Source organism: Pleurodeles waltl, chromosome 7, assembly GCF_031143425.1.
Source record: "Pleurodeles waltl isolate 20211129_DDA chromosome 7, aPleWal1.hap1.20221129, whole genome shotgun sequence".
NCBI classification, from domain to species: Eukaryota; Metazoa; Chordata; class Amphibia; order Caudata; family Salamandridae; genus Pleurodeles; species Pleurodeles waltl.
In genome coordinates, this window is record NC_090446.1 from 1,049,846,631 (window position 1) to 1,049,859,897 (window position 13,267).

Below are 13,267 nucleotides of genomic sequence, written 5' to 3' on the forward strand. Positions count from 1 at the left end.
TTTCAACCGCGGTATTCCATTGGCGGTACACACCGCCGCGCTCAAAATACACACACATTTACAAAACACTACCACATTGGACAAATCGAAATACACACACCTGATACACATACACACACCACTCCCACACACCCAATACAATATAAAACACACACCCACATTACCCACAAACCCTTACAACCAAAAATTTGGAAGAAGCAGAGAGACAGAAAAGCAAAGACCACACCAGCAGACAGAGGCACACAACACCATTACTCATACACATCCACGAACAAAACATCACACACCCCTAAACATCACCCCATACATCACAAAACACACCACCTCACACTGCACCCACACTGCCCCATGTTACCGCAAAGACACCCCAGGTTTTTTGAGGAGGAGCTCAGGGTCATGGTGGAGGAAATCATCCGGGTAGAGCCACAGCTATTCGGATCACAGGTGCAGAACACCTCCACAGCTAGGAAAATGGAGCTATGGCGCAGAATCGTGGACAGGGTCAACGCAGTGGGACAGCACCCAAGAACACGGGATGACATCAGGGAGAGGTGGAATGACCTACGGGGGAAGGTGCGTTCCGTGGTCTCAAGACACCACATTGCAGTTCAGAGGACAGGCGGCGGACCCCCACAACTAACAACATGGGAGGAGCAGGTCTTGGCTATACTGCATCCCGAGGGCCTCGCAGGAGTAGCTGGAGGAATGGACTCTGGTAATTCAAATCTTTAACTACCATATCCCCAACCCTACCTGCATGCTATCACATACCCCCACCCCCACCCTCACCCCATCACTCCAACTCCTCATATATGTCCCACTATCACAAACCACCCATCCCAACACCGAGCCCTGCATGCAACACCAAAGCATGGACACCCATCACCAAAGCATGTCCACAACAGATACCCACATAGACCCTAAACCAAATATCACACAATGTCCTACACAAGAATGTAAGCACTGGGGTACAGGGTCACCCACTCATTGCACACCATGGCCCACACAGATGCAATAATCATGGCTTTACACCCCTGCAGGACCCCTACTCAACGTCACCGGACAGGAGGTTCCAGACATGTCCACTCTCCCCACAGAAGAGGCCCACAGTGATGACAGCAGCTCTGTCCAACTGCATCTAGATGACCAGCCCGGCCCATCTGGGACCTCGGGACAGTCGGTTCCCCTGACACAGTTACAGGCCTCCACAGAGCCTCCCCCCTCAGGAAACACCAGCACAGCACCCACCCATCGGGCCCATACCTCTGTCCCCAGGACATGTCAAGCAGCAGTGTGTCCACAACTACAGGGAACCCAGGCAAACCCACCACCCCAAAAACAGCAGGGACCTGGGGGCAATGGCAGTGGGTACACAGTTCAGGAGACAGAGGCCCAGGAAAACCGGGGAACTGGGAGGTCTGCTGTGCGACAGGGGAAGGACAGGCCCAGAGAACCCACTCTCCACGAGGCTCTCTCCAACATCATGGGAGCGTACCATCATTCCCAGGAGACAATGGCAATGGTACTGGCCAAATTTCAGGAGACCCAGCGCCTGCAGGAGGAACAGTATTTGGGGTTCAGGGAGGAACTCACATCCATCAATACCACCCTGGGAACCATTGTAGGGCTGCTGAAGGACACTGTGGCACAACAAGGGGCCCATGACACTAGCATGGACGATAAACTGCCCACCACCTCCGCCGGCACTAGTGGACAGGAGGCACCGCCACAGGACCACGACACCAGCACCCCACCCTCTGCAGAAGGAGAACCACCCCGCAAGTGGTCCCTGAGATCCAAGACAGACAGAGAACAATGCCAAGACCCCCGCCAAGAAATGAGACCACCCTGATTGTCATCCTTCTGTCCCACTTTGTCACTCTGTCCATCCTTAAACTGCCCTAGCTCCACTTCCTATGCCCCTTTGGACAATGCACCTGTGAGACAAATAGACTGGACTCTGCCATGGACATTCCTCCACCATCACCCCTGACCACTTTAATACCACCTCCACCATTTTGCACTTAAATAAACACCCTTGAATAACAAAACAATCTGGAGTCAGTCTGTGCTTTCACAAATGTATATTTGCAATAACTGAGGAAAATACCAATGTCCATTCAATTTGCCAACACACCTATGTCACACAGCTCTAGTCCATGAGGTAACATACCAGAGGTCACACAGTGGGACCCACATCTGTGAAATGGAAAGGCAAAGTGACAAGTCAGGGCCCATACACTGGGTGAAAGTGACAGACAGATGATAGGTCTTACAATTTCATCAGATGTAGGAGGCAGTGATGTCTTCTTACCTGTGTCTCACTGGAAGTATTGCTGGATCACGGTGTTTCTGTTGTCTATGTCCTCCTCTTCTGCCCCCTCTTCTTCACTGTCCACAGGCTCCACAGCTGCCACAAGACCCCCTTCTGGACCATCCTCCTGCAGAAAAGGCACCTGTCGTCCCAAAGCCAAGTTGTGCAGCATACAGCAGGCCACGATGATCTGGCACACCTTCTTTGGTGAGTAGTAGAGGGAACCACCTGTCATATGGAGGCACCGGAACCTGGCCTTCAGGAGGCCGAAGGTCCTCTCTATGACTCTCCTAGTTCGCCCATGTGCCTCATTGTAGCGTTCCTCTGCCCTTATCCTGGGATTTCTCACTGGGGTCAGTAGCCATGACAGGTTGGGGTACCCAGAGTCACCTGCAAATGTCGAGGAACAACTGTTAGACACACACTAACCCTTAGGGACAACCCCAGACCCAGACAACTATTCACACAGTATAAGGTCCTTGTCCTCACCTATTAGCCACACACGGTGCCTCTGGAGTTGCCCCATGACATAATGGATGCTGCTATTCCTCAGAATGTAAGCGTCATGTACTGAGCCAGGAATCTTGGCGTTCACATGGGAGATGTACTGGTCTGCCAAACACACCATCTGCACATTCATAGAATGGTAGCTGTTCTGTTTTCTGTACACCTGTTCACTCCTGCGTGGGGGTACTAAGGCCACATGTGTCCCATCAATGACACCTATGATGTTGGGGATATGTCCCAGGGCATAGAAGTCACCTTTCACTGTAGGCAAATCCTCCACCTGAGGGAACACGATGTAGCTGCGCATGTGTTTCATCAGGGCAGACAACTCTCTGGACAACACGTTTGAGAACATTGGCTGAGACATCCCTGATGCTATGGCCACTGTAGTTTGAAAAGACCCACTTGCCAGGAAATGGAGTACTGACAGGACCTGCACTAGAGGGGGGATTCCTGTGGGATGGCGGATAGCTGACATCAGGGGTGGCTCTAACTGGGCACACAGTTCATGGATTGTGGCACAATCAAGTCTGGAGGTGACGATTACATGTCTCTCTTCCATTGTCGACAGGTCCACCAGCGGTCTGTACACCGGAGGATGCCGCCATCTCATCACTTGCCCCAGCGGACGTGCCCTATGGACGAGAACAGCGAGCAGAGTCAGCCACCATTAAGGTAGGAAAAATAAAATGTTATTGCACACATTTGTCAATCCGCTTTGTGCCTGTCTCTGTGTGTATGCAAGGCCCAGATATGTGTGACGCATTTAAAATTAATGCCATGTGGCCCCCTGAAATGGCTGCTGCCTGACCTGTAATGTGGGACATAGGGATATGAGGTAACTGCGCTGGCGTTGTACACCGTCGCGGTAGGCGGTCGAAGACCGCGGCGTAATCCTGCATTCGTTAACATTGGACCCTATGGGTCCCAGGAGCCAATGACGATGTACGCCGGCGGTGATGGTACACACCGCCGTGGACGTGACCGCCATTTTCTGTCTGTTCAATCACTTGATACCTGATCTTCGACAGGAGAGGACCTACACTGCAAGTGCTGCTGTGACCTCAGTCTGGAAGCGACGATGGCTCATGTGTCTGGAGAAAGGGCCCCTGCCTTCACATCATAGGAGTTAGATAAACTAGTGGATGGGGTTCTCCCCCAGTACATGCTACTCTACAGTCCTCCAGACAAACAGGTGAGTAAACTGTGAGCATGCAGTATGGGCAATGCCTGTTTGGAGTGGTGTAGATGGAAGATACAAGGTGTGGGGGAATGAGGCCTGCATGATCGGACGGTGAGTGTATGTGCGTCTGGGCAGGGATGGGAACGTGGGCCAATGACATTGACGGTCCGGACGGTTACAGTTTTTCCTTTTTACCCTGTACTATTCATCTACGTCAGCGCCCACGAGAAGAAGGATATTTGGCGTGCCATCGCCAAGGACGTCCGGACCCTGGGGGTCCACCACAGACGGAGCACCCACTGCCGGAAAAGATGGGAGGACATTCGCCGCTGTAGCAAGAAGACGGCAGAGGCCCAGCTGGGGATGGCCTCCCAACGTGGGAGGGGTGCCCGTCGCACCATCACCCCCCTGATGTTACGGATCCTGGCAGTGGTGTATCCGGAGTTGGATGGGCGCTTGAGGGCATCACAGCAGTCACAAGGGGGTGAGTACAGTCACATCCATCTGACTCTGCGCGCATTGGAGGTGTCTGGGTGGGGGAGCTGGGCAGTGGGTTCCCCTAGACTGGGGTGAGATTTGTAGGCAAGGACCCTTTGTGAGGCTGGCTAAGTGGCACCCCAACCCCACCAGTGGTAAGAGCCATCAACACCTAGTCAGGCTCCTGTGACTTCAAGGTGTGCAGCAAATCGGGCATAGGCCATGTACCACATGTCCCGGTGATTAATTAGGGAACTCTAAGTTCATGGCGTAGTGCAGAGGGCTGCTGTGTCTGTAGTGTCCGCCAACGGTAGCGGTATTGCATGCACTGAACATGTCTTTCTTCTTTCCCCCCCCCTTTTTTTTGTGGTCTCCCTGTTCTTGTGTGTATTAGCATCATCAGGCGGAGGAGCTGTGCCACCGGAGCAGGAGGGAGCTGCATCCCACATGGCCCTGGAGGCAGAGACAACAGAGTCAGAAGTCACCAGTGGGACGGAGGGCGAGGGGAGCTCCACGGCGGGGACAGGAGCAGAGACCAGCGACACCGACTCCTCCTCTGATGGGAGCTCCCTTGCGGTGGCGGGCCACTCTGTGCCACCCGCATCAACAGGTACAGCCACCACCCCCCCTACCAGCACCGCCCTCCCAGCAGCCCCTCAGCATGTGTCCAGTGGCTGCTCTCCCAGGAGGGTGGGCATCTCCTTTGCCCCAGGCACCTCAGGCCCTGCCCCAGTCAGCCCTGCTGCCCTCAGTGAGGAGGCTATTGACCTCCAGAGATCCCTCACTGTTGGGCAGTCTACCATTCTGAATGCCATCCAGGGTGTAGAGAGGCAGTTGCAACAGACCAATGCATACCTGGAGGGCATTCATTCTAGCCAGGCAGCCCAACAGAGAGCATTTCAGGCTCTGGCCTCTGCACTGATGGCAGCCATTATCCCTGTGTCCAGCCTCCCCCCTCCAACTTTCTCCACCCAGATCCAATCCCCAGTACCTCAGCCTATCCCAAGCACACCATCAGACCAGCATGCACACACAACACACAAGGGTGGCTCTGGCAAACATAAGCACCACCCATCCCACAGGCACTCACACAAGCATCATACCCTTGCAGACAAGCCAACATCCACTGCCTCCACTGTGTCCCCCTCCTCCACGTCTCCCTCCTCCCTCCCTGTCACGCCTCCACTCACACCTGCATGCACTACATCTTCAGCCACTACCTCCATCACCAGCACACCCATCACCACACTCCGCTCACGTGCAGTCACCACCCCCACTACCATTCACACATCCCCTGTGTCCTCTCCCAGTGTGTCTGTGAGCCCTCCTCCCAAACTACACAAACGCAGCCACACACCCACCCAACAGCCATCCACCTCACGACAGCCTCCAGCCCATGCACCTTCACCCAAAGTCATCATACGAACACCTCCTACAACCACTACCTCTTCCTCCACTCCCAAACCCCCTCCATCTATCCATCCCAGTGTGTCAAAAAAGCTTTTCCTCTCAAATGTTGACCTCTTTCCTACACCTCCCCCCCACCGTCCGTCACCTAGGGCCCGCCTTTCCAGGTCCCAACCCAGCAGCTCAGCCACCACATCACCGGGCACAGTGGTGCAAGAAATATCCGGATTCAGTGGTGCGCCAATCAACAGGGCTGCCAGTGTCCCAAGGAGCGAGTCCAAGAACATTCCCCCACCTCCAAAACAGAAGAAGTTGCCCACATCCCAGAGGGAGAAGGCCAAAACATCTGCCACCAAGGGCTCAGCCAAGACAACAGTTGAGAGTAGCAAGACAGCTGCGCCACCATCCAAGGTGGGGAAGGGCCTCAAAATGAAAGGCAAGTCAACGTCGCCGCCAACTTGCACGGCAGACAAGACCGCCACCGGCACCACCACATGCACCGCCGCCACGGGCACCACCGCAAGCACCCAAGATACTGAGCCCTTCACCAGCACCGCAGACACTGTGCCCTTCAGCAGCACCGCGGTCAGTTAGCCCGCCACCAGCACCGCCGCTCATGACACCGCCGCCAGCACCGAGGTCAGTGAGCCCACCACCAGCACCGCCGCTCATGACTCCGCCGCCAGCACCGAGGTCAGTGAGCCCGCCACCAGCACCGCCGCTCATGACACCAACGCCAGCACCGAGGTCAGTGAGCCCCCCACCAGCACCGCCGCTCATGACACTGCCGCCAGCACCGAGGTCAGTGAGCCCCCCACCAGCACCGCCGCTCATGACACCGCCGCCAGCACCGAGGTCAGTGAGCCCGCCACCAGCACCGCTGCCCAATGACCACCGCAAGCACCGCCGCTACTGAGGCCACCGCCAGCGGCCACGCCACATCCTGAGCCAGTTGTACCACTGCAAACATGGCTGCCATCCCCAGTGGTCATTCGTACATGGCTGGTGGTCAGTTCCAGGGGCCTGGGTAGCTTCCATGTTGCCCCACCGTCAGTGGACTGTCACATCCACTACCTCAGTCCTTGGCAGGATGAAGCACTCTGGCCACAAAGCCCCCTCCAGAACCAGTGGAGAAAGGCATCCACTACCTCTGTCCTTGGCAGGATGAAGCACGCTAGGCACAAAGCCCCCTCCAGAACCAGTGGAGAAAGGCATCCACTACCTCTGTCCTTGGCAGGATGAAGCACTCTGGTCACAAAGCCCCCTCCAAAACCAGTGGAGACTGTTATCCACTTGAGAGACTGTGGCTTTTCACTCCCCAGGATAAAGCAGTGGGCAAACCATCCACTGGAGAGACTTGAGAGACTGTGGCTTTGCACTCCCCAGGATAAAGCAGTGGGCAAACCACCTACTGGAGAGACTTGAGAGACTGTGGCTTTGCACTCCCTAGGATAAAGCAGTGGGCAAACCACCCACTGGAGAGACTTGAGAGACTGTGGCTTTGCACTCCCCAGGATAAAGCAGTGGGCAAACCACCCACTGGAGAGACTGTGGCTTTGCACTCCCCAGGATATATCAATGGGCATGGAGCCCCCTCGTGGAGCTGGCATTGCGCAGTCATCCGGCTGAGGTGCCCCCCTTCCGTTCCCCCTGAGGTGCCTGTTTTTATTCCATCTGGTGCCCCTGCAGTGTTCTCTCCGTTTCGATCGGGTATCTTGTGTGGGCCTCGCCCATGCATTTTGGGCCCAGTGGTCCATGGACTATATTGATGCAGTACCTGGACTTGAATTCTTGGTGTACATATTTCTTTATAGTGTATATAAAATTTTGACTAATGGATTTTACATGATTACAATCGTTCAACTCATTTCCTTTTGTCCATGCGTTCTTCCAGGGGCGGTTGGGGGGTGTAAATGTAATTTTTCAGCATGTATTTGTGTGTGTGTTGTTGTGGGTGAGGGTGGGGGTGTTGCATGTGTGTGTCACTCTCTTTTCCTTCCCCCTCTCCCCTCCCCTGTGTTGTAGGTGCAGTACTCACCGTGGTCGTCGCTGCCGTCGGTCGTGCTCCTGGTAGAGAAGCAGGAAGACAATCGCAGGGAGTATTTGGAGTTCAGGCTCCATGGCGTCCTGGTTCGTCGTGGGTTGTGTAGAGGTGAGTGTTTCCCCTTCCAAGTCCTGTTTCTGCCGTGTTTTTGTTCGTCTTGAATCCGCCCCGGAAAAGGTGGCGGATTGGCCTGTCATAATAGAGTGGGCGGTACATTGTCTTCCGTCTGACTGTTGGCTGTGACCGCCATGCTGTTTGTCTGTACCGCCTTGGCAGTCTGAGTGTTAAAGTGGCTGTCTATGTTGGCGGTTTCCGCCGCGGTCGTGATTCCATTTATTTTTCCGCTGGCCTGTTGGTGGTATTACCCCCGCTTTAACACCGACTGCCAGGGTTGTAATGAGGGCCTTACTCTCTTTAGACGTTTCGGTCAGCCTATGATTTTCACGTATGGTTATAACTTGAACTTAGTTTTGCACACCATTTATTTTACATTTACTTTATGGTTGTAATAAAGCTTTGAAGCTTTATTCAGTTTAGAGTTTGATTTCAAGGTAAATTGGTCATGGTGCTTAAATTTGTTTATGTTTCTCATGTTATTGATCTGTGTTAAATGAATCTGGTTGCCATACTCCTCACTGAGTCCAAAGATCTGGTCGACCTTTAGTGAAGGTGGGATAAGTTGTGGCATCTCACCTGAGCGTGTGCGCTTTCTGAACATGAGGCAGGAAGAAGACATACGCTCCAGCAATAAGACATTAACATATGCTTTAGAAACCTGACAATACAATAAATGTGAAGTTATAATGACAACAAAAATTAAATTGTCCAATTATGGTTAGCTTTGCATACTCTTATTAACACCCCACCATACCATGCTCATGGCCTCACACAAGATGTCACAGATGATACTTCATAGGACATCAGATCACATCACTGGTAACATCACAAATGATGTCCCCAGTGACATTAATGACATCACTGCAAGGAGAAATGTAATATACAAAGCAGAGTTTGTATACCTCAAGCATGCAAAATAAATGATTAAAAACATCTCTATATACATTAAAGAAAGGCAAAATACCAAACCAATTTTGTACAATTAATTCCAAGAAGATTTGCCATTCTGGACTTCCCCTAAAGAACATAGGCCCTCATTACGACTTCGGACATCTTAAAAAAAGACCGTCAAAGCCGCAGGCGCCACAATACCACCAAAGCTGGCGGTATTGGTGGCATCCTATTTCGACATTTCCACTAGGCCAGCGGACAAGTCACATCACCATTGAAGCCGGCTCATAATAGAGCCGGCGGCAATGTTGATGTGCAGCAGGTGCAGCAGCACCCGTCGCGTATTTCACTGCCCGAAATTCGTAAGTGTACTCATTAGTGGTAGAGTTGAATTCAGCCGCATTTTGGTTTAGGGTAGTAAAAATTCTATTTTTGACTACTTAAAAACCTGATAATTCCAAAACGTATATGGAGATGGAATTTAAATAAATGAGGATAGGAAGAAAGTTTTGTGGTTGTCAATTTTTTATGCCTACTGAGACCCCAAAAGGGAGAGGAAGATGGCCCAGACAAAGGACTGCAGAAGAAAACAGTGGGAAACACTAAAGAAGTATAAGGGGTGGGAATGATAATGATGAGAAAGTTGGTTGAAGAGGTATAAGAGCATATGTAGTGGAAAGGAAAGACCTAATCAGATCTGCCATCCTAAGAATATTTTCACTGTCTGAGTGTACAGGGAGAATGGAGTGTGACCTTGATGAGGGGACGGGCCTGTGGCGAGTGGTGCTTTGAACACCTTGCTCTACCTAAATAGCCATAGCCACCCTTCCCCACAGCTAGATAAGTAACTCATCTAGAGCCAGATGAGTTCTTTATCGCTGTAGTAGGGAATTGTAGCTCTGTCATTCGGTTTATCTATCTTTCTCTAAATTATCCCAAGGCTTCACATCAGAGTGAAAATGGAGATATCTCGTTTTGTCCATTTTGACCTATCGGCATGAAGCTTTAAAGCAATGAACAAAAGTGAGCTGCAATTATCTTAGAATTTTTTGTGTAACTTCACCCAATGTTAGTTTTATTTAACAGAACAAATATAGCACTGTAAAATTAGATCTGACTGTGATTGCAGCAAAGCAGTTTGAGGGGCTTGGAGGGTGGGGCATATTTTTACTTGTCTGATTTTTTTAATTTTCCTGGTTCGTTCTCCTCTTTTATTATTTTTCCATGTTGCTCTTCGTTGTTTGCTTTGCGGTTTCCTCCCTTCCCTTGCTAGTCGATAAGCTGTTTTTCTCTGATGTATTTTAAACCCTAACCTTGTAACCTAGTTCTGATTTTAAACATTGATTCTGGCCTCTGACTGCCGATTGTCGAATTCAGTATATTTTCTGAAAGCTGTTATTTACATAAAGCATGCCCTGAGCGGAGTCACTGTATGTGCATTTGAAGGGTCCTCCTAGAAGAGGAGAATTATAAAAGCTACAATGTATATGGTTAGCAAACAAAATGTTCACGAAAAATAAACGGCAATGTTAAGAAGGCATATGAATACAGTAGAAGTCTGTTTTGGGCTCTAGGTTTTGAATCCCTTCAGGCCTGAACAAATCACAGGTGCGATTTATATGCGACTTGGTGGTTCTGTTTATAAAACGTATATTCAACAGACAGATTCAGTGGGTGACTGAAGAATTTACATATCGTCACTATGCAAACCATACTGTTACTAGGCACTATACCCACTATGCTTTTCTCTAGATTTGTATCGACAACTTACTTTTTACCATATGCATTGGTGTCCTTTACTAGCGTTCTTGCACCCTAACTAAACAAATGGTTCTTACTGACAGGAACCGCAGATGACCAGTTACACATAGGTTCTACTGGTTCCACTTATTGGCACAAAGAGTTTTCTGAACAGCTTATGAAATTCGTTAGAGAAAACCACAGTTGGTTCTCGTTATATCTTGGAACAGCACCCATTCCGGAGTCAGGTTTTATATTTTAGCTCCTGGTGCCTGCTCACTGGGGAACAAGGCTTTTATTTGAAAGATGTAGAAACATCATGGTGCATAAATATTTAACTGATTATAAACTGACACGTCAACACTCCTCTGACAGGCTTCAAACAAAACAAAAAATATGTACGAGTGGGAGCGTTGAAGCAAAACGTAAAATGTAGTGAATAATTACAATTACCATAATGCTCTTGTGAGAAAATGTGGGCTGTTGAAACCCGCACATATGATATCACGGGCGAACTGTGAACTATACCACTTTTAGATCCACAATGCCATTGGAGACCAGAAGAAGAGAGAAAGAAGGGCTATTAAAGCCAAGATACACACCTGACAGACATTGATACACGTTTGTGGGAGTGTGGAAACGTAAATAAATTTTTGGATTTCGAACTGTATTTGCATATACATTATTGTGGAAGTAATTAATGTACGAATAGCTCAGAATGACATCTTGCAAATCACTGTATTTAGAATGTGCTCGATATCATAGTTACAATATCTGAACTGCATTTTTGACCCTGGAGACCAGTGCTTACGTTTTAAGAAGGTTCTGCTGTCTGCTAATAAAATAAACCAAAGCAAACTAAGCTTCACAAAACCTGAAAAAAACACGAAGTAAACACATTTTTCAGGTCAGGTTTGTGAATTGGTTCTTTGTCACAAGCTAGCACGCTTTACAAAATGCTTAAAAATACATGTATAACTTAATACATCGCTCTGGTCCTCTGGAGTACAGTTTTTTTTTTACATAACTCCCAGAACAAATCCAGTACTTTAGCTGTCCATGTATAAAACATCTCTTCACAAACAGATTAAGAAGTTAATATTTGCAGCGAGATAAAACAGCAATAAATATAATGACATGAAGGAATACGGAAACAGGCCATGGTAGCACAGTGCACGTCACGTACCTCTCCCTCGCGCCTCCGCGCTCAACGACGCAACGGCGCAAAGCAGGAGCCAAAGCACCTCCATAGTCATTTTTCAGGCGCTTATTCAGGCTTATCTTGCGGGAGGCTGAGGTTGGTGTGCGCGTCTCACAGAGTTCATGCTAATGAGGGGCAGCCTTACGGGGAAAACATGAATCGCTCCGCTGGACAAACCATTAGAGCAAGACAAAACTGCTCCAATTCTTGTCAACCTCCCACCATGCCAAATCCGCACAGGAATGGGCAGCCGGGCCAACAACACGGTGCAATTATGCGCCTGCCAAAAATGCCCCTCTCCTCCACTTCCCCTATCGCCTCAATCGCGCTCTCTCCGTATTGTCGAGGAAGGGATGTCTTGGAATTCGCGAAAAAACAGCTTTAAAAACAGGAACAGAGGCGCTTTTGTGTGCCGACAATATGACTGACAACGTGATGTGCAAAAAAGAAATAATACGCTTGAAGAAAATTGCATAGATTAAAATATGCAGGGTTCTCGGTTTTACGCGCCGGGCATTCCCCTCTCGCCCTATTCACCACAGTAACAACAAGGGAACGATGGGGTTTTCATAGCCTATTGTATAGCAGAAGAATTTACAGCGCCAGACTTCACTCTCGACTTTCTCATGGGAACGTGTAAAGCAAACTTAACTGGTGGATGCGACCTTGCTCTGACGTTCGAGAGATCATTTCAGGATCTTGGTTCATAGCAGTTTCTGTTGGTTTTGGTTCAGGTGACCTCTACTGTACATCATTTTGAACGTAAGGAGGTGTAAAACCACGCTTGGCTGCAAGGTTTTAAGCTTGCTTATGTGTGACATTCCTGTGTTTTCAGAGCACTTTGTGTGACATTTCAGTACCTCATGTATGACACTTTATCGCGAGCACAGAACAATGCAACGTATGAGATGAATGTTCCAAACGATCCCGTTTGTGCAAGTTAAATAGTCTATTAAAGGCTATAATATATAGCCCACTATGGAATGTACACTTGGCAAAAAGCCAGGGTTGGTTGAAATACTCACACAAAAATGCATAACAGCTTGGGAGTTGTGTAATTTCTGCACAAGATGAATGGTGGCATTTGATGTGTGGTTCTGGCAGTTGGGCCAGAGGTGGAGTCATGAAGTCAGGAAGGTAGTCCTACTCCTAACGGGGTGCCCATTCTTGTGTACGTACCTGGAAACCTCGGAAGAAAAGTAAGCTTTTGTACAACTTTGAGTCTCCGCTGCTTTCTCGAAAGATCATATTTTAATTCTGTAGGGACACTGTCATTCAGAGATGTATGCACAGTGCATGAGATACTGATGCCCATATTTATACTTTTTTAGCGCCGCATTTGCGTCGCTTTTTGACGCATAAGCAGCGCAAACTTACCAAATACAA

General features: G+C 49.6%; 1 protein-coding gene across 3 annotated transcripts in view; it reads right to left on the reverse strand.

Annotated features, from left to right (window-relative positions):
* Positions 1-12,236, reverse strand: part of C7H17orf58 (chromosome 7 C17orf58 homolog) — a 201,490-nt gene extending 189,254 nt beyond the window's left edge. Inside the window, exon 1 of one of the 3 annotated variants that reach the window (XM_069199914.1) lies at positions 11,867-12,236. In XM_069199914.1, coding sequence (XP_069056015.1) covers positions 11,867-11,936 — 70 coding nt within the window. In that variant the 5' untranslated portion in view covers positions 11,937-12,236. The remainder of the gene's footprint in view (positions 1-11,866) is intronic. The other 2 variants (XM_069199915.1, XM_069199916.1) reach the window with 2 other exon arrangements.
* Between the last annotated feature and the right edge of the window lie 1,031 nt (positions 12,237-13,267).